This window comes from Ictalurus furcatus, chromosome 22, assembly GCF_023375685.1.
Source record: "Ictalurus furcatus strain D&B chromosome 22, Billie_1.0, whole genome shotgun sequence".
NCBI classification, from domain to species: Eukaryota; Metazoa; Chordata; class Actinopteri; order Siluriformes; family Ictaluridae; genus Ictalurus; species Ictalurus furcatus.
Window position 1 is genome coordinate 1,093,215 of NC_071276.1, and position 16,762 is coordinate 1,109,976.

General features: G+C 40.2%; 1 protein-coding gene across 1 annotated transcript in view; it reads right to left on the bottom strand.

The window, feature by feature from the left end:
• The window catches only part of LOC128599269 (E3 ubiquitin-protein ligase RNF213), a 114,283-nt gene that overhangs the window by 22,831 nt on the left and 74,690 nt on the right, over positions 1-16,762 (bottom strand). Inside the window, exons 36-50 of the mRNA XM_053610780.1 lie at positions 16,465-16,606; positions 16,083-16,221; positions 15,791-15,973; positions 13,010-13,140; positions 11,693-11,853; positions 11,103-11,288; positions 10,759-10,940; positions 7,024-7,138; positions 6,829-6,926; positions 5,142-5,309; positions 4,867-5,018; positions 4,487-4,574; positions 3,915-4,020; positions 2,599-2,776; positions 1,555-1,751 (exon numbers count right to left, since the gene is read on the bottom strand). Of these exons, the coding sequence (XP_053466755.1) occupies positions 1,555-1,751; positions 2,599-2,776; positions 3,915-4,020; positions 4,487-4,574; positions 4,867-5,018; positions 5,142-5,309; positions 6,829-6,926; positions 7,024-7,138; positions 10,759-10,940; positions 11,103-11,288; positions 11,693-11,853; positions 13,010-13,140; positions 15,791-15,973; positions 16,083-16,221; positions 16,465-16,606 (2,226 nt within the window). The remainder of the gene's footprint in view (positions 1-1,554; positions 1,752-2,598; positions 2,777-3,914; positions 4,021-4,486; positions 4,575-4,866; positions 5,019-5,141; positions 5,310-6,828; positions 6,927-7,023; positions 7,139-10,758; positions 10,941-11,102; positions 11,289-11,692; positions 11,854-13,009; positions 13,141-15,790; positions 15,974-16,082; positions 16,222-16,464; positions 16,607-16,762) is intronic.

Genomic DNA, 16,762 nt, shown 5'->3' on the forward strand with positions numbered 1-16,762 from the left:
TCGCAGACATGAACAGCAATTGTCAGGTGAGGGGATGACCAGCCATAGCCGCCCCATGCACGGTGCAGGCCAGGACGTCACAAGGTCCCTTCCCCTGGAACCCCTATCCGCTGCTCACACCGGAAAGCTCCTGTGGGCCATCTGGGCCCGCCATGTAGAGAACCCACCCTGTGCACCCACCCAGAGTCTGAAACGTGGCTGAGGGAACCCCTGGACCTCAGGAAGTGCAGTGGCAGAGGATTGATTTACTGCCCTTAGTGGCTGAGGAGCAAAGGACCACAAAGACTATAGGCAAATAAGCAAAGGAAGGAGAGTTTTCCAGAGAACTGGAGGACTTGAGTAATAGACCCGGGGATGAACCTCCCGAAACGGGCCTCTGTCAGGATGTCCAATGGAGAAATAGTAGACAGGGGGGCTTAAAGCGGAGCAGGTATCCTCATGAAAGGTAAATGCTACTTGCGTACTAATAGAGATTTTAAAGTTTCATGTTCAGGGATTGTTTAACCCTAGCGTCCTTCTGGGGAATACAGGTCTGGAGCACAGCAAGAAAAAGGGAACATATATAACCAGGTTTGACTAAATGGGAGATGCATGACTCCGACACAGCAGATATGAGAAACAAGGTATAAGTGCAGAATGCCAATGGCATTGCCAAGCAGGGTGTGGGTGGCAGCGGTCAGGTTGTAGTACAGTACAAACAGGAATCTCCAGCCACGAAGCAGAGGCCAAAGTGAGTACTCCCTTGCCCAGCCGCAACACCTGGCCTCATGATGCCGTAAGCAACACCGGGCCACATCCCCAAAGAGTGGTGGCAGTAGGCTCGGAGCTAAGGAGGGGGGATGTGACATCGGACCATAGGTACACGGCCAGAAGAAGAAAAATGTTCCTCGTTCGACTACCGCTGAGGTGCTAAAGGGACAGTTCCCTTTCAGCACCCCTAGTGTTTTGGATGGTATCAGCATGTGGCTGAAAGGCAGGGCAGTCCAAATCACACGTGGCTAGTAATCACTGATTGCAACGACAGCTTCTACCATCCAGGAGGCATAAAAGGGCCCGCTGGGAGTATCAAGAGGAGCGGTCTCCTCTTAACAAATGAATAATTCTGTATTTCTTTTGTGAACCTTTCCAGAACACTCGGCTGATAAGGATGAAAATGCACCCTGGCTGCCCAACGTCACTGCCCCCCTGTGGATGTGATTTTCCCACTTTGGGAACCCCACCGCGATGCTGCACAGCTCTCTCCTCATGACCATTCTCAGCTGTGAAGAGGGATCACCAGACCACCATTCGCACACCCTTCACATCCTTCACTCATCTCCTTCACACTGCCCATTTATTTTGAGTTTGTAAATATCGTTAATAAAACTGCACTAGTTCCCCTCAAATCGCCCGAGTGTCTGTGCTCTGCCTGCCGCTGCTGTGAGTCTTGCTACAGTTGTGTATGTGGTTTGTTCATTTATTTGTTCAATCATTATAGAACATCAAATTAATTCATTCGTTCATTCCCAATTTCATGTTTGATGAGATTCCTTACAAAAGTATACAGATTTTTACCTGTTCTTTCAACACCTGACTCGGTATAGTCCACTGAAACTTTTCACTCTGTCCGAGCTGATGGACGAGGCTGAATCCATGTGTCTCACAGATGTTGCGTAGCAGAAATATCTGTAACCACGAGTTGCCAGTCTTAGACAAAAACTCTTGCAGGTTTCGCAGAAGATGCCTGCACTCTTCAGCCTCAACTGTGACCGCTAAAGTATAAAACATTACACATAATTTATATTAGAACGATTTTACAGGGATTTACCCTTCTCCCTCAAAAAAGTTTTAAATTGAAAGCAAAACATGACTGCGCTTCTATGAAGTCCGTGTTAATCCAACTACATTATTGATTTGTTTCATTTGTACTGTAATTATTTTCAGATTAAAAGGTCTTCAGTTGCCCTAAAAAGTGTCCTAAATTTATCCTGGGCTAAAAAAATTGAATGGTTTAGCCTATTAAAATGACCTGTTGCAGGTCTCTAAGTGCTACTTCTGAAATTTGGTGAAATTGGCTAGAAGAACAAAAGGGCTAGAAGGAGCTTGAAATGTGGAGGAGGATGTCACAGTGCCCAATGAACGTTATGTGCTTCGAGCTGAACATAATAGAAGGATTCATAGTTTAAAAAATAAAAGAGTATTAACTAAGTGCATGTAAAATACAAGTACATGGAAAATACAAGCCATAGTTAATTTTATAAAACTTGGTCAATGCTCTAATATTTGGACCACAGAACTTGTCCATCCAAATTCTTTTAATAATTAACGATTGATGATATTTCGTAATTTTGGTGTGATTCAGATGAATTGTCTAGGAGGAATTAAAAAAAGAAGGTTACATAAGTGGGCAGGACTAAATCATCCAAACGGGATCTTTGTGTGTCTCACGAAGAATCTGACTGTAAAATGATACTGTAGCTCACATCCTAGCAGGTCAAAAAAATACTGCATCACCATCAGGCCAATGCTAAGCCTTATATACCCAAGTGTTTTAGGACAGTAAAATTCACATGAATAAAAAGACAAATCTACAGAGTTAAAGTAACAATCCTGATGGACCTTCAGACAGTACAATCCTGATGGCATCAGAGGCAACCGTGATGGCAAACCGCAGTTTTGCGATTTTGTGTAGATCCTCAGAAATCATGTTCTGGTCAGACTCGTTGAACTCACAGGTATCAAAACATTTGATTGCCTTGTTGATGAGACGGCCTTGATTGGAGAAGTGGATGTGATCCTGCAGGACATTTTATTAAAAATAACAGATCTTTAAGCTTTCTCACTTAGTGCCATATTCAGAGTTGAGTTATGCACACATAAATAAAATGTAAAATAACAGGATGTACTGGATCAAGTGCTGTTCTATGGCCTGCATCAGTGGGGTGATCCGTGGAATACATAAACCCTGTTAAGTGAGATGGCTATGAAGACCGCATTGTATTTTAGATAGGGCTGAGATGTTTGCTGGTGTCAGGTTACTTCAGGTTATTGTGTTTACAATTTCTAATTTATCTTATCTTTTAACCCCTTTTGCCGGTAGCCAAAAAATGGCATTTTTGTCTGTTTTGGGGGTACCTGTGTTCAGCACTGATTTGTTTTGTGATATCACATACCACAGTAGTGGTTATTGGCTCATATGAAAGTAGACACTTAAGACTTTAAGAATTAGCAGTTATTTCAAGTATTTTTTCTTTTACCTAGCCTACCTGGGGCAATATATTGAATTTTTTTTTAAATTATAAAAAAAATTGTTTACTTTTAACTCAAATGTTATATCTTCACAGCAAATGTTGATATCAACCCCATTCCTGGTCTTAAAGATGCCCCAAGTACTTGTCCATGAACACCCAAAATATGAGGAAGTTATCTCTAACCACAAAAATTGTGTGGAAGGTTATCCAAACACAGGTAAAAACCTCTCCAAAATGGCACAAAACCTCTCCAAATGGCACCAAACCTCTCCAAATGTCATAAAATGTCTCTAAATGACATAAAACCTCTCTAAATGGCACAAAGCCTTTAAAATTTGCAGACTTCTAGAAATAGAAAACTTTTTTTCTTTTAAAAAAGGTACAAAATAGCCTCTCCAAATGGCACCAAACGTCTCCCTTTGATTTTCTCAGCCTCTGAGTGGTCAATCATGTCGAGTTTGGGCTTGTTTGAAAGCTAGAAGTGTCTAGGATTGGTGTTACTTCCATGTACATTGCTGTTTGTGTATTTATTGTGTTGGTGTCTAAAAAGCCTTTTACACTAGTGTTCTGGACCTTTCCACACACTCTTTATACACAACCGAATGTATGAAAGCTGCTAGATGAATAAAGTTTATTATTAAAACGATTGGGAGTTATATGAGAAAAACAGCTCTGGCAACAGACCTCGATGCTGCGCACCACCATGAAGTAGATTTCATCAGCATTCCTCTCGTTTGATTTCACAGCCTCTTCAATGAACCTCTGAAGCTGAGGAGCTGTTTCCTCCATTCTGCCCAGAAAACAAACACCAGTTCTTAATCTGAGAAGCTATTTCAACTAAATAATATAGTATATAAAATACATATTCCTGCACTGCTGCATTCTGGATTCTGATTGGTCAGAAGTGAGAACAGGAACTTGCTTTATTGACATTAGACAACATTTAATGTAACTATAAAATGAAGAAAAAGAGTCCTTTTTTAAATAAATAAAAATGGTAACTTTTGTCAAAGTACTCCACTTCTCCACCCTGTCACTCAGTATTTTTCTATAACAGCAATACACAGTGTTTATTAATTATATTGTGTCAATGCCAACATTACGCTGTACCAATAAAGATAAATACTGCAAGAAAACCATTGGTATAGTCCAATTCATTAGAAATAAGTACTCACAATTATTAGATCCAGTGTGTCATTTTTTAATGTGCTAGACACAAACTATTCAAAGATCAAAGATACAAACGAACACAATACCCGCATTTGAGTAGGATCTTGAGTATGAGAGACTGGACAGCCGGGTCTGGGTTCATGTACTGCAGTAATGTGGACCTCTCACTTGTAGCTGTGAAAATACGTTGTAAGATATTTATATCCCTGAAGATGAAACAATTGTATACACTAAAGATGTTCATTCTTATTTACATTTTGATATACTTTACTCGGACATGCAATATCAAACAACATATATTTTCTTTTGGTAGCTTAATTCTCTAGACCAATTTCACTACTACAACTTTATGAAAAGGTTTTATTAATTCAATCATTTTTTTCTGCATTTATTATCAATCTGTATTTAATGTAAAATAAAACACTGTCTACAAACTACATGTCACATAAAGTTCTTAAATGATTACCTTGTGGAGATGGGCTACATCTTACATAGTCCATGAGTTTGTTCAGTACGCTGTCAGTCAGTTCCTCTTTGCTTTTGACAAAATTCCACATGAACTCCACAAAGAACGAATTGCACTTTCTTCTGAATCTGTTCACTTTGAGAAAGGTTTCTCTGGGAAAAGGGGGAAAGAAAGACAAATGAACTCATGCACACTTATACGTTTCTAAAAGTTTTAATTTCTGAATTTCTGGCCACCAAAATAAAATGACAAACAGTAAATCGGGATGTTCCTACTTGGCCACAACTCCACAAGGCTTGTAATTTTGTTTGATCTGTTTTTTGCATGTCCTACACTGCGTGTCATTGTGCGCCTTTAAACAAGATATGTGAAACATGTGTCCACATTCAACCTCAGCTGTGTCGTCCTCTGTGAAGTCCTTATCACAGTAGCCACACATGACTCTGATGACACAAAGAACAAAAAATTTACTGTAACTGCTTAACTTTTAATTATTATATTGGTAGTAAAGTAACATTCAATAGTAAATATGATAAAACATACAACAATTATTGGCACCCCTATGAATTCATATGAGAACAATATATTTGAAGTATATTCCCATTGATATTTAAAATTTTTTTAGTACACCTGGGTGACTAGGAACAGGAAATTGTTCAACCATGACTTCCTGTTTCACAGGGGTATAAATATGAGGTAACAAAGAGGCCAAATTCCCTTAGTCATTCGACCAAGGAATATATCTGTGATGTGCGGTTAAAGGTGGTTGAGCTTCACACAATGGGGCGTGTCTATAAGAAAATAGCACAAGCATTGAAAACGCCCATTTCCACTATCAGGGCAATAATTAAGAAGTTCCAGTCAACTGGAAATGTTATGAATCCACCTGGAATTGGACATGTGTCTATATCGTCTCAACGCACTGTGAAGAGGAAGGTTCGAGGGGAAAAAACATCTCCAAGGATCACAGCTGGAGAACTGCAGAAGTTAGATGTGTCTTGGGGTCAGAAAGTCTTCAAAACTACAATCTGAAGTCACCTTCATCACCACAAGCTCTTTGGAAGGGATTCAAGAAAAAAGCCTCTACTCTCATCCAAAAACAAACTGGAGCGTCTTCAGTGTGCCGACACTACTGGAACTGCAAATGGGATCGGGTTCTACGGTCAGATGAAACCAGAATAGAGCTTTTAGGTAATAAACACAGAGGTGGTTTTGGAGCACACAGAGAGGTAGCCGTATGGAAAAGTCCCTCATGCCCACGGTTAAATATGAAGGAGGATCTTTAATGTTTTGGGCTGTTTTTCTGACAGAGGACCTGGACATTTTGTTAGGATACATGGCATCATGGACTCTATCAAATATCAACAGATATTAAATGAAAATCTGACTGCCTCTGCCAGAAAGCTTCAAATGGGCCGTGGTTGGATCTTCCAGCAGGACAATGATCCAAAACATCATCAAAATCAACACAAAAATGGTTTAATGACCACAAAATCAAGGTCCTGCCATGACAATCCCAGTCCCCTGACCTGAACCCCATAGAAAACCTGTGGGGTGAATTGAAGAGGAGACTCCACCAGCGTGGACCTGAAATGTGAAGGATCTGGAGAGGTTCTGTATGGAGGAATGGTCTCAGATCCCTCACCATGTATTCTCCAACCTCATCAGTATTGACTAAAAGGGTGCCAATAATTGTTGCACACCTATATTTAACAAAGATTTTTTGATAAACCTGCATTGTGGTTGCAGTTGTTTGATATCTATGAGAGCAGAGCATCTTTGTGAATTTTTCTGAACAAAGGTTAAACAATAAAGACAATTTTTCACAGCCTTCTTTGCTCATATTTACCAAGGGTGCCAATATTATTGTGTGTGTGTGTGTATATATATATATATATATATATATATATATATATATATATATATATATAAGTTGTTGTTGCTTTCATTTGACAGACTCACTTGAACACATTACAAGCATTCTTGCTACATTTAGTCAGAGTCCCTGTGACATTATCGATCACAAACTCCATCTGCTTCCCTTCTTCTGAGTTTAGTTTCTGTACAGATAAAATATCAAGCATTATTTACAGAAAGATAATTAATAATAAATAACAATTTATTCAACTGAAAAGGGATGAAAAAAATATGTCATACCTTCCATGCAAACAATAGATTTCTCACGAGAAAGGTCAGCAGTTTTTTTTCCATTTCGTTTTGTAGGAGGTGATCCATCAGTAGATAGATTATCCAGGTACTTTTCCAGAGTAGTCTAGAAGAGAAGAAATATGATACAGGTTTCGGTGAACTTGGTTTTTGTTGCATAAATGTCTGTAACTGAAATATTATGCAACTTGCTATTTCCAGGTGTTGATCGAGTTGTTACTTTTCAGAGAAGTTTTTTTTCAGAGATAATTTTTTCTTTTTGGCAAAAATACTTGAGCGTGTTGTTGCCTCTTAATTGTGTAATCATCTTACAATTAATAACCTATTTGAACCCCTTCAGTCAGGTTTTCATAAATTTCACAGCACTGAAACGGCGTTGGTCAAAGTTACCAATGACTTGTTGATGGCCTCTGATTCTGGAGCTACCTCACTTCTTATTCTTCTTGACCTTAGAGCTGCTTTCGATACTGTGGATCATGGTCTTTTACTTACCCGCCTGGAAAGTGTTTTTGGTGTGTCTGGGACAGTTTTAAACTGGTTTAAATCCTATTTTACTGACCGTTCCCAGTTTATTTCTATGGGTGGCTACAGGTCTGACACTAGCTCTGTGCTTACTGGTGTTCTTCAGGGTTCAGTTTTAGGCCCTCTACTCTTCAATATTTATCTATCTCCACATGGGCAGCTGCTGCGATCGCTTGGCCTCCATTATCACTTTTATGCTGATGATACCCAAATCTACATTCTAAATCTGTTGAAAACATTGATGTTTTTCTTTCTGACTGTATTTCTGAGATAAAAACATGGATGAATAATAACTTTCTGTGCCTGAACAGCGGGAAACCTGAGGTTATGCTTATAGGTTCCCGTCATCAAATTCGCAAAGTTCCCTAACCCTAACCCACTGTCTCTGTCTGTTGGTGGCTCTGTTCTAGAGACCCAAAGTAAAATGAGGGAACTTGGAGTAATTTTTGATACCAGTCTTACATTTGATTTTTTTGTTTAGAGCACTGTTAAAGCATCCTTTTTTCACCTCAGAAATATAGCAAGACTGCGCCCAATGCTAAACTTCTCTGTGTCTGAAAAGCTGATGAACTCATTTGTTGTCACTCAGTTGGATTACTGTAATGCCGTTTTAGCCAGAGTTTCTAAATCCATAATCAATAAACTGCACTATGTTCAAAACTCTGCTGCAGGATCCCGACTGGAACCAGGAAATACAATCATATTACTCCTGCACTAGAGTCCTTACACTGGCTCCCGGGCAGGTTCCGTGTCGATTTTAAGATTGTCATGTTGACATACAAGGCATTACATGGATTGGCTCCGCATTATTTATCTGCTTTATTTATCCGTTTATTAATCTAAATGGGTAGTGGGAGGAGAGCACTTGGCTTCAGGAATACAATTACCACCAATTTGAGCATACATGGACAATATGACAACCATGACTACAACAGTAGCCTGCACTAATCAATTATTGGGCAAGTTAACCAATACCATCGAATGGGCGCGAATGCAATTCAAGCCCACTAAATCAAGGGGCATCTCTATAGTTAAAGGTAAAGTGGTAGATAAAACGTTGTTCATTAATGGTGAGGCAATACCAACAGTGTCTGAGAAGCCAGTGAAGAGCCTTGGGAGATGGTACGACGGGGATCTAAAGGACACAGTTCATGTGGGAGAAGTTAGACAACAAGTGGTGGAAGGGTTGAAGAGCATACACAGCAGCGCTTTACCAGGTAAATTAAAACTCTGGTGCTTTCAGTTAGGCCTACTACCAAGGTTGCTCTGGCCACTGACCGTGTACGAGGTTTCTTTGACAGCAGTAGAGAAGCTGGAAACTTTAATCAGTTCATACATGAGGAAATGGTTGGGAGTTCCACGCTGCCTCAGCAGAGTGGGGCTTTATGGTAAAGGAATACTGTAGTTACCTGTCTCTGCTTTAACCGAGGAGTTTAAGTGCGCCAAGGTCCAACTGGAAATGACATTAGTAGAGTCACATGATAAATGCGTAAGGGAGGCAGCACTTGTGTTGAAAACTGGAAGAAAGTGGGTGGCAAAGAAAGCTGTGGATGATGCAAAGGCTTCCCTTCAAATTGGTGATATTATGGGGCAAGTTCAGCATGGAAGAGGGGGTCTTGGTTTAAGATCAGCTCCGCCTACATGGCACAAGGCAGCCCCAGCACAACGGAGGAAGCTTGTAGTTAACGAGGTGCAAAAGCAGGAGGAGAAGATGAGGTGTATAAAGGCCATTTCTCAGGGCAAGCAGGGAGAATGGATGAGATGGGAGAGTGTGGAACAATGCAAGATTGACTGGCAAGACCTATGGGCAATGGAACAGAGCAGGATCCTTATAAGGTCAACGTATGATGTTCTTCCATCACCGCAGAACCTAAACCTTTGGGTAGGAGAGGATCCCTCATGTCCTTTGCGTTCATCATCTGCAACATTAAGGCACATCTTGACAGGATGCAAGGTGGCTCTTAGCTAAGGATGGTTTACTTGGCACCATGACCAGGTGCTGCGATGTTTGTCATTAGCATTGGAAGACAGGTGTAACACGACCCATAAGTTGCCACCTGATCCATCAAAACAGTACATACAAAAGACAATATTCCTCCGTCCAGGAGAGCAACCACCAAAAGGTGTTAAAACCAATCCTAGCCCAGGACAACTGGAAGCTGCCAGAGATTGGAAAATGCTGGTAGATGTCGATCAACGGCTTATTTTTCCACCTGAGATTGCCACCACAAACCTTCAACCAGATATAGTCTTGTGGTCTGCGTGTTGCCTTGTTCACCTGGTAGAGTTAACAGTGCCATGGGAAGATGCTGTAGATGAGGCGTATGAGAGGAAGAAATTGCGGTATGCTCAACTAGCCACTGAAGCAGAACAGCGAGGATGGAGAATTTAGGTTTACCCAGTGGAAATAGGATGTCGAGGATTTGTGGCACACTCTACAACCCAGTTTCTTTTGATGTAGGATTTAATGGCCAAGAGTTGCGTTGCACAGAGAAGAATTTATCTGAAGCAGCAGAGAGGAGCAGCAGTTGGCTGTGGTTGAGACGGAAAGATTCTGGTTGGGGAGTTCAAACACAATAGAAAGAAAGAAAGGTACAGGTAAATTAGCTGGGCTGAGTTGAGTGGGGAACGGAGGGGGGTGATTCTGGGACGCCAGAATCACTGTCGAGCCCTCTTGAGGTGTCGTGGGCTAGTCGACGAAACACAGAGGATGGATGGTGCCCACTTGAAGACCCCAGGGATGTACCCTAGTTAGCTCAACCAAAATAAGCAGATCCCTGGAATCAGCTATCAACACCAAACTGAAGGACATTACATGGAAGGAAGCGTAAATGGATGGAAACACATAGGGACACTAGTTTACTGTGAAGTGATATCTGGAGTTGGTGCTTATCTTGGCGAGAGCCAAGTTCGCTGGCAAAATGAGCATGAAGTTTAACATCTATTCTCATGTAATGGAAATCATTATTATTATAATTAACTTTTATATATTTAATTTTTTTTCTGTGTACTGCTAATTTTGTGTACAGTGCTTTGAGAAGCTGCTTTTAAAGGTGCTTTATAATGTAACATTTATTATTATTATTATTATTATTATTATTATTATTATTAAAAATAATATATTTTTTTATTAATTATTATTAATAAGAATGACACCTTAAATGTCTTTTTTTTTCTTCTATTGACTGATTTAGCATAACATACCTGATTTTTGTGATTAGCATTTCTGCATTTTCAGCATAAAGAGTCACCAGAGAGTCCTCTGAAAGGATCAAGTCAACAGTCTCAGACAGGGACTTCACTTTCTTTAGCCACTCCTGGCAGCTGGGTAAGTCTTTCAGCTCACTTTCTTTCGGGTGAAGGCCATTAAGTACCTGGCTGAGGGCCTTAAAAAAAAAAAAAAAAAATATATATATATATATATATATATATATATATATATTATGTCTACATTACTTATGTCAAATATATTGTCTCTGACCGTGCTCTTTTGATGATGAATAACTCTTGAATGGCAAAAATAAAAATCAAATAAAAATAAATCTTACCTCAGTTGCTTCCCCTGCAGTGACCACATCTTTGTTTTGGAAAACCAAACTGTAGAAAAGTTGATGGTTGTCGTGCATGTATTTATTAACTACATACAGCCAGGGCAGAGGGACACAGTCAGGATCATTTCCCGTTAAATTATGATAAAGACGTGGTGTGAGTCTAGTAAGTGTTTCTGAAAAAGACTGTGGGACAGAACAAGCACACATTTGTTCAAAGGTTTATTAAATATTTTGAAAAGGAGGATAAAAGAATCTGGTCCATTCTTTCCTGACTGCTATGCCTGAAGCTGGCTGATGTTTTTGGGAATTATTGGAGGAAACCACGGAACCCAATTGAAACCTACAGACACTGGGAAAACGTGATACTCGACGCAGACAGTAAGCTGAACTCAGAATCAAACCACAGTATTAACTTTGGTCTAAACATACAACTGGGCAGGTGGACATCTAAACATCAACTAATTATGCAACATTAAGCCAATGACTCAACAATAGACTTTACTGTAATTCTCCAGACTTTTTTTGACCACAGGAGCAAATCAACTAACTATTTATCAAGAAATATAGCAGGTTTAATTTTGACCCACCTTATTTAGGTCATGTGGATATGATGGCATTGAGATGTTTACAAGATCTTCAGAAAACACGGCAAACAGTTCATGGCCTTTTGTGATGTTTTTAATCCAGGGAAGTGGTATCAGTTCTTCAAACATCTCCAAGTACTCCTTAGTAGGCTTAACAGATGGTCCTTGAAGTATATACAATTGAGTAAATATCATACATACATACAGTCTCCTCTGAAAGTTTTGGAATAGCAAGGTCAATTCTTTTTTATTTCTGCTAGGGTTGTTCCCAACATGAAGCCCAATCTGGATACCCCAGTAATAAACAGATACGACAGTATCACTTCCTTCCTTTATTGAATTAGCCTTAAGTTCTTGAAGGTATTTTGATACATTTAGTCATATCTCTCTATGTTAGCAAGAACAATAGACCCCCAACATCCTAACCACTCTTACTTCAAAGTGTCCCATTTCACAGAAACTACGCTTGTGCCTGTTATTGAGAAGCTTGTTGCCGCTAGACCAGCCAAACTGTCATCAGCCCTCATTCTTCAAGACCTTTCAGCTTGGTTATCACCCTCATATTTCTGCTTGGATCTCAGCATATTTGGCAGACATCTCATCCTGGACCCTGATCAGCTGAAACTAAACCTAGCAAGACTGAGCTGCTGTATTATTGTATTATTCTAATATTTTGAGATACTGAATTTTTGGAGCTGTAACCCATAATCATAAAGATTAAAACAAAAAAGATTTAATATTTCACTTTATGTCTAATGAATCTAGAATATATGAAAGTTCCACTTTTTGACTTAAATTACGGGAAAAAAATGAAGTTTTCCACGATATTTTAATTTTCTGAGATCCACCTGAATACCTCAGCTATGTACTCTCACTGTGAAGCCTTCCCACAGACTTGCAGTTAAACCACTTCACATGTTCTTGCCATTTATATTTATCTTTAGTTTTGCAATGGTTTCTAGTAATTTTGGTATTAGTTATTCTAATCTTCTCTCTCATTAGCATCCAAACAGTCCTTGGTCTATCTTGTCAATTTCAGCACAAGTAGTTCAATTCAATTCAATTCAATTTTATTTGTATAGTGCTTTTTACAATAGACATTGTCTCAAAGCAGCTTTACAGAAATATCAACATGGTATACAGATATTAAAGGTGCGAATTTATCCCAACTGAGCAAGCCACTGAGTGGCGACGGTGGCAAGGAAAAACTCCCTAGTAGTGTAATGTAAAGTAATGTCAATTTAAAACAAAGTATGTACAGATGAAGCATCAGTGTTCATCTTTCAAGCAGCTCAAACATCTTGCATGTGCATGCATTACCTTTCAGATTGATGACACATGACCAGATCTGCTCAAATTTCTCTTGTAAAGCCCAGATAAATGGGAAATGACATGTCCATGACTTAGTCTGGTCTCCACTCGTTGACAAGACAGATACCTGGCCTTGATTGCTGTAAAATCGAGCAGAATGAAAATATTCAAATACTCAAAATTATAAACTAATCTAAATTATAGTATGGTAAGTCCCAAGATTTAATACATACAAAAACATATATAATGCATTCATAAATATATACGTATTTATAACAGCATTGATCATGGGACTAGTTAGACATTAGAGTTCTGCAAGATGCTTAAATAAATTTGAATTCATTTAATATATATATATATATATATATATATATATATATATATATATATATATATATATATATATATATATATATATACACACACACACACACACACACACACACACACACACACAGTCCCCTCTTTGGATTTGATATCAAAGATGATTATTGTAAGGTCAACTCAGTTGATGAACTCCATTTCCTATACCAATTTCTGATCATACAAACCTGTTCCCAATCATTCCCACAATCCTTATAAACAGACTTTCACCACAGACTTTTTGCGAAGTATATAAAAAGTTTGTTAGTTCACCTGATGTCACGAAGCCAGTTTTAGCCAGTTTTTGATATCACTACTCTGGTTTGACTTCAACTGTGTTTCCTGGTCTACGTTCTCTGCATTGCCGAGTATATACAGTTTGTTGACTGACTGAGCTAAACCTGTTTTTGACCCTGATCTTGTTTCAGTGTTTTGGATTTATCAGCCTATGTCTCATTAAAAGACGCTATAATATAGTATTCAAAATAGCAGAATACTTTGCTGACAACATGGATGCAGAAGGAGAGCCGGATCAGCAGCATGCCCTCATGGCTCATGGACAGTTGATGGGAGAGCAGCAGCAGCGTTTGGCCAACCTCAACGCAAAAGTTAACCTCCTTTCCCAAGCTCTCACCTCCACTGAATCCCTCTGCAGGCCAGCTCCAGCAACCAGCCCGTTGATGTAGACGATGGACAAGCTCCTAGGTGACGCATCTCAGGGAAATGGTTTCTTACTGCAATGTTCTGTGTACTTGGCTAACCCGAATGGATGTCAGAGTACCAGAAGATTGCATGCTTCCTGAATCTACTCACTGGCAAAGTGCTGAAACAGGCCTGTTTCGGCACATGCTCGATCACTCACCTGAGGGAAAGGAGACTGGGGAGCTACTCCTGACCTTAGCCCAGGGTTCCCACTGGGTAGCGGAGCAGAAGATGGAATGAAATGGCCCTGAAAGCCATGTTTTGCTGGGGTCTCAACCCAGAGATGTTGACAGAGATGGCCTGCTGCGCTGACCAACTCTCGCTCGACTCCCTCATCAACCTTGCCGTCCGCCTCGATCACCTGCTCCACAGTCCTACTGCAGTAGGCCTGACCACTTTATTGGGCAATATCCCCTCCACACCAAGTCCCATCCAGTCTTGAGTGGGATCTCACTTGTGGTCATTGTCAGGTCTAAGCAACCAATCATCATGGGCTGGTCCGACAAGCAAATCACACTCTGGTCTTCTCACTGCCACCACCACTGTCTCCAGGCACCTCAGCTTACCATTGCATCTACGTTGGTGGAAGCCCCAAGCAACACACGCCTTTCATGATCCCCTCCGAGTACCTCAACATGAATGAGGTCTTTAGTAAGGCTAAGGCCAGCAGGCTACCTCCACATCGTTCCTATGATTGTGCTATTGGGCTGCTAACCAGGACCACTCCCCCTCACAATCAGATTTACCTCCTGTCTGTAGCAGAACAGCAAATGATTGGCAAGCGAAGTGCTTCCACAAGGGTACATCCGCCAGTCCACTTATCCCACTTCAGCTGGGTTCTTCTTTGTGGAGAAGAAAGGGGGCAGCCTCAGACCCTGCACTGACCATCAGGGATTAAACCAGATCACTTTCAAGTACCAGTACACTCTGCCACTGTTCCTTGCAACCCTCAAGCAGCTCTGCTCCCGCTCCACCGACATTTTCACTAAACTGGACCGCTGCAGTGCATAAAACCTAGTGTGGATCCAGGAGGGGGGCAAGTGGAAGAAGGTATTTAGCACAACCAGCTATATGTGAAGGGGGAGAAGTGCAAGGTCCATCAACACACCGTCACATTCCTGGGCTACATCATCAGCCCAGACGGCATATCCATGGACCAGACCAAGGTGGCTGCTGTCACCTGCAACGATTCCTTGGCTTCGTCAACTTTTACAGATGCTTCATAAGGGGCTTCAGTTCCATAATGCACCTCCTGACATCGCTTCTCAGGAAGGGACCTAAGCACCTGGTCTGGAACCCCACAGCCATGGAGGCTCTTAACCGGCTCAAGACCACTTACACCACAGCTCCCATCCTCAAACACCCTGACCCTCAAAGCCCTTCACTGTCAAGGGACATGTGACTGAGATGAGGGTGGGAGCCATCCTGTCCCAGCAGTTCAGAGAGAAGCCAAAGTTACATCCTGTGGCATTCTTTTCTAAAAAGTTTTCCCCAGCCGGGCAAAACTATGACATTGGAAATCGTGAGTTTTTGACCCAAATCTTGTCTCTCATTTTGGGTTTGATTGCCTATCTCTCATTAAAAGCCACTTTACTGCAACTGCATCCATCTCAGCCTCCTCTTACATGACAAACAGCTTTAATTTCCTGATCATTTCAAATTTAAAGTTAAAGACTGTAAAAGAAGCACATTCCGCCTCGATTAAGAATAACATATAATACTGACGTAGTGACTGGAATGTGCAACAGATCCCATTGATCCTCTTGAAATACATTCAACCAGAAGTCAGCCTTTTCAGATGGTTGATCACTGATCAGATTATCCAGGTTATTGTCTCCATCAATGACTGCCAGAATGTGGGCTAGGGCTGAGGCTACCCTGTCCTCCAGATGAATCCACAGCACATGCCTGAAAAGCAAATCTTATTATTTTTATACAAGTATTTAATATTTCTTCTTATTATTATTGTTTTTATCATAAGTCTAAATAAAATAAGTTATATACAATATTTATTTACCTAAATGAGCTGCCTTCAGCAACAAAGCGATCAGAAAGCGCCTGAGCAACAACCCAGTTCTCTTTTCCCCTCAATTTCTCCTGCTCTGAAAGAAAGCTGACTATTCTCCTTTCCAGTGATTTAATGAAAGCATCAGACACTGTTAAAAACAAATTCATTAATGTGCACCTTTAGTCATCATACTGCATGAAATAACAAAATATCATATACACTGCAGTAAACCAGGGTCAAGCACATAAAAAAATGATGAAGCAAAACATCATGGCAGCTGCTTACAACTTCCTGTTTATAAAGGGGTACCATTAAATGCAACAAAGCACTGCATTACCAAAGCAAAATTAATTACTCAGTAAAGGAATATTGTTTACAGTGAACTTCTCACCAGTGTATTTGTTTTGCAGCAGCCCATGGAGAATTTCTACACGTTTTGTTGCTCTCTGAGTGTTATCCACTTTGTCACGCATCTGCAAAATACCCTTCTGTAAAGACTTCTTCATTAACAAGTGCGTGTCAACCAAGACATCCTGCAATGGAAATTTAGGATTAAACATATAATGAAATTTAAAAAAACATTTTTTTTCAAGTATACCACTGAACACTAAAAAGACTACAAATCTTAACATAACCACAAAGAGCAAATTTATGAACAAAGAAGGATTGATCCTGAGAACATAAACATA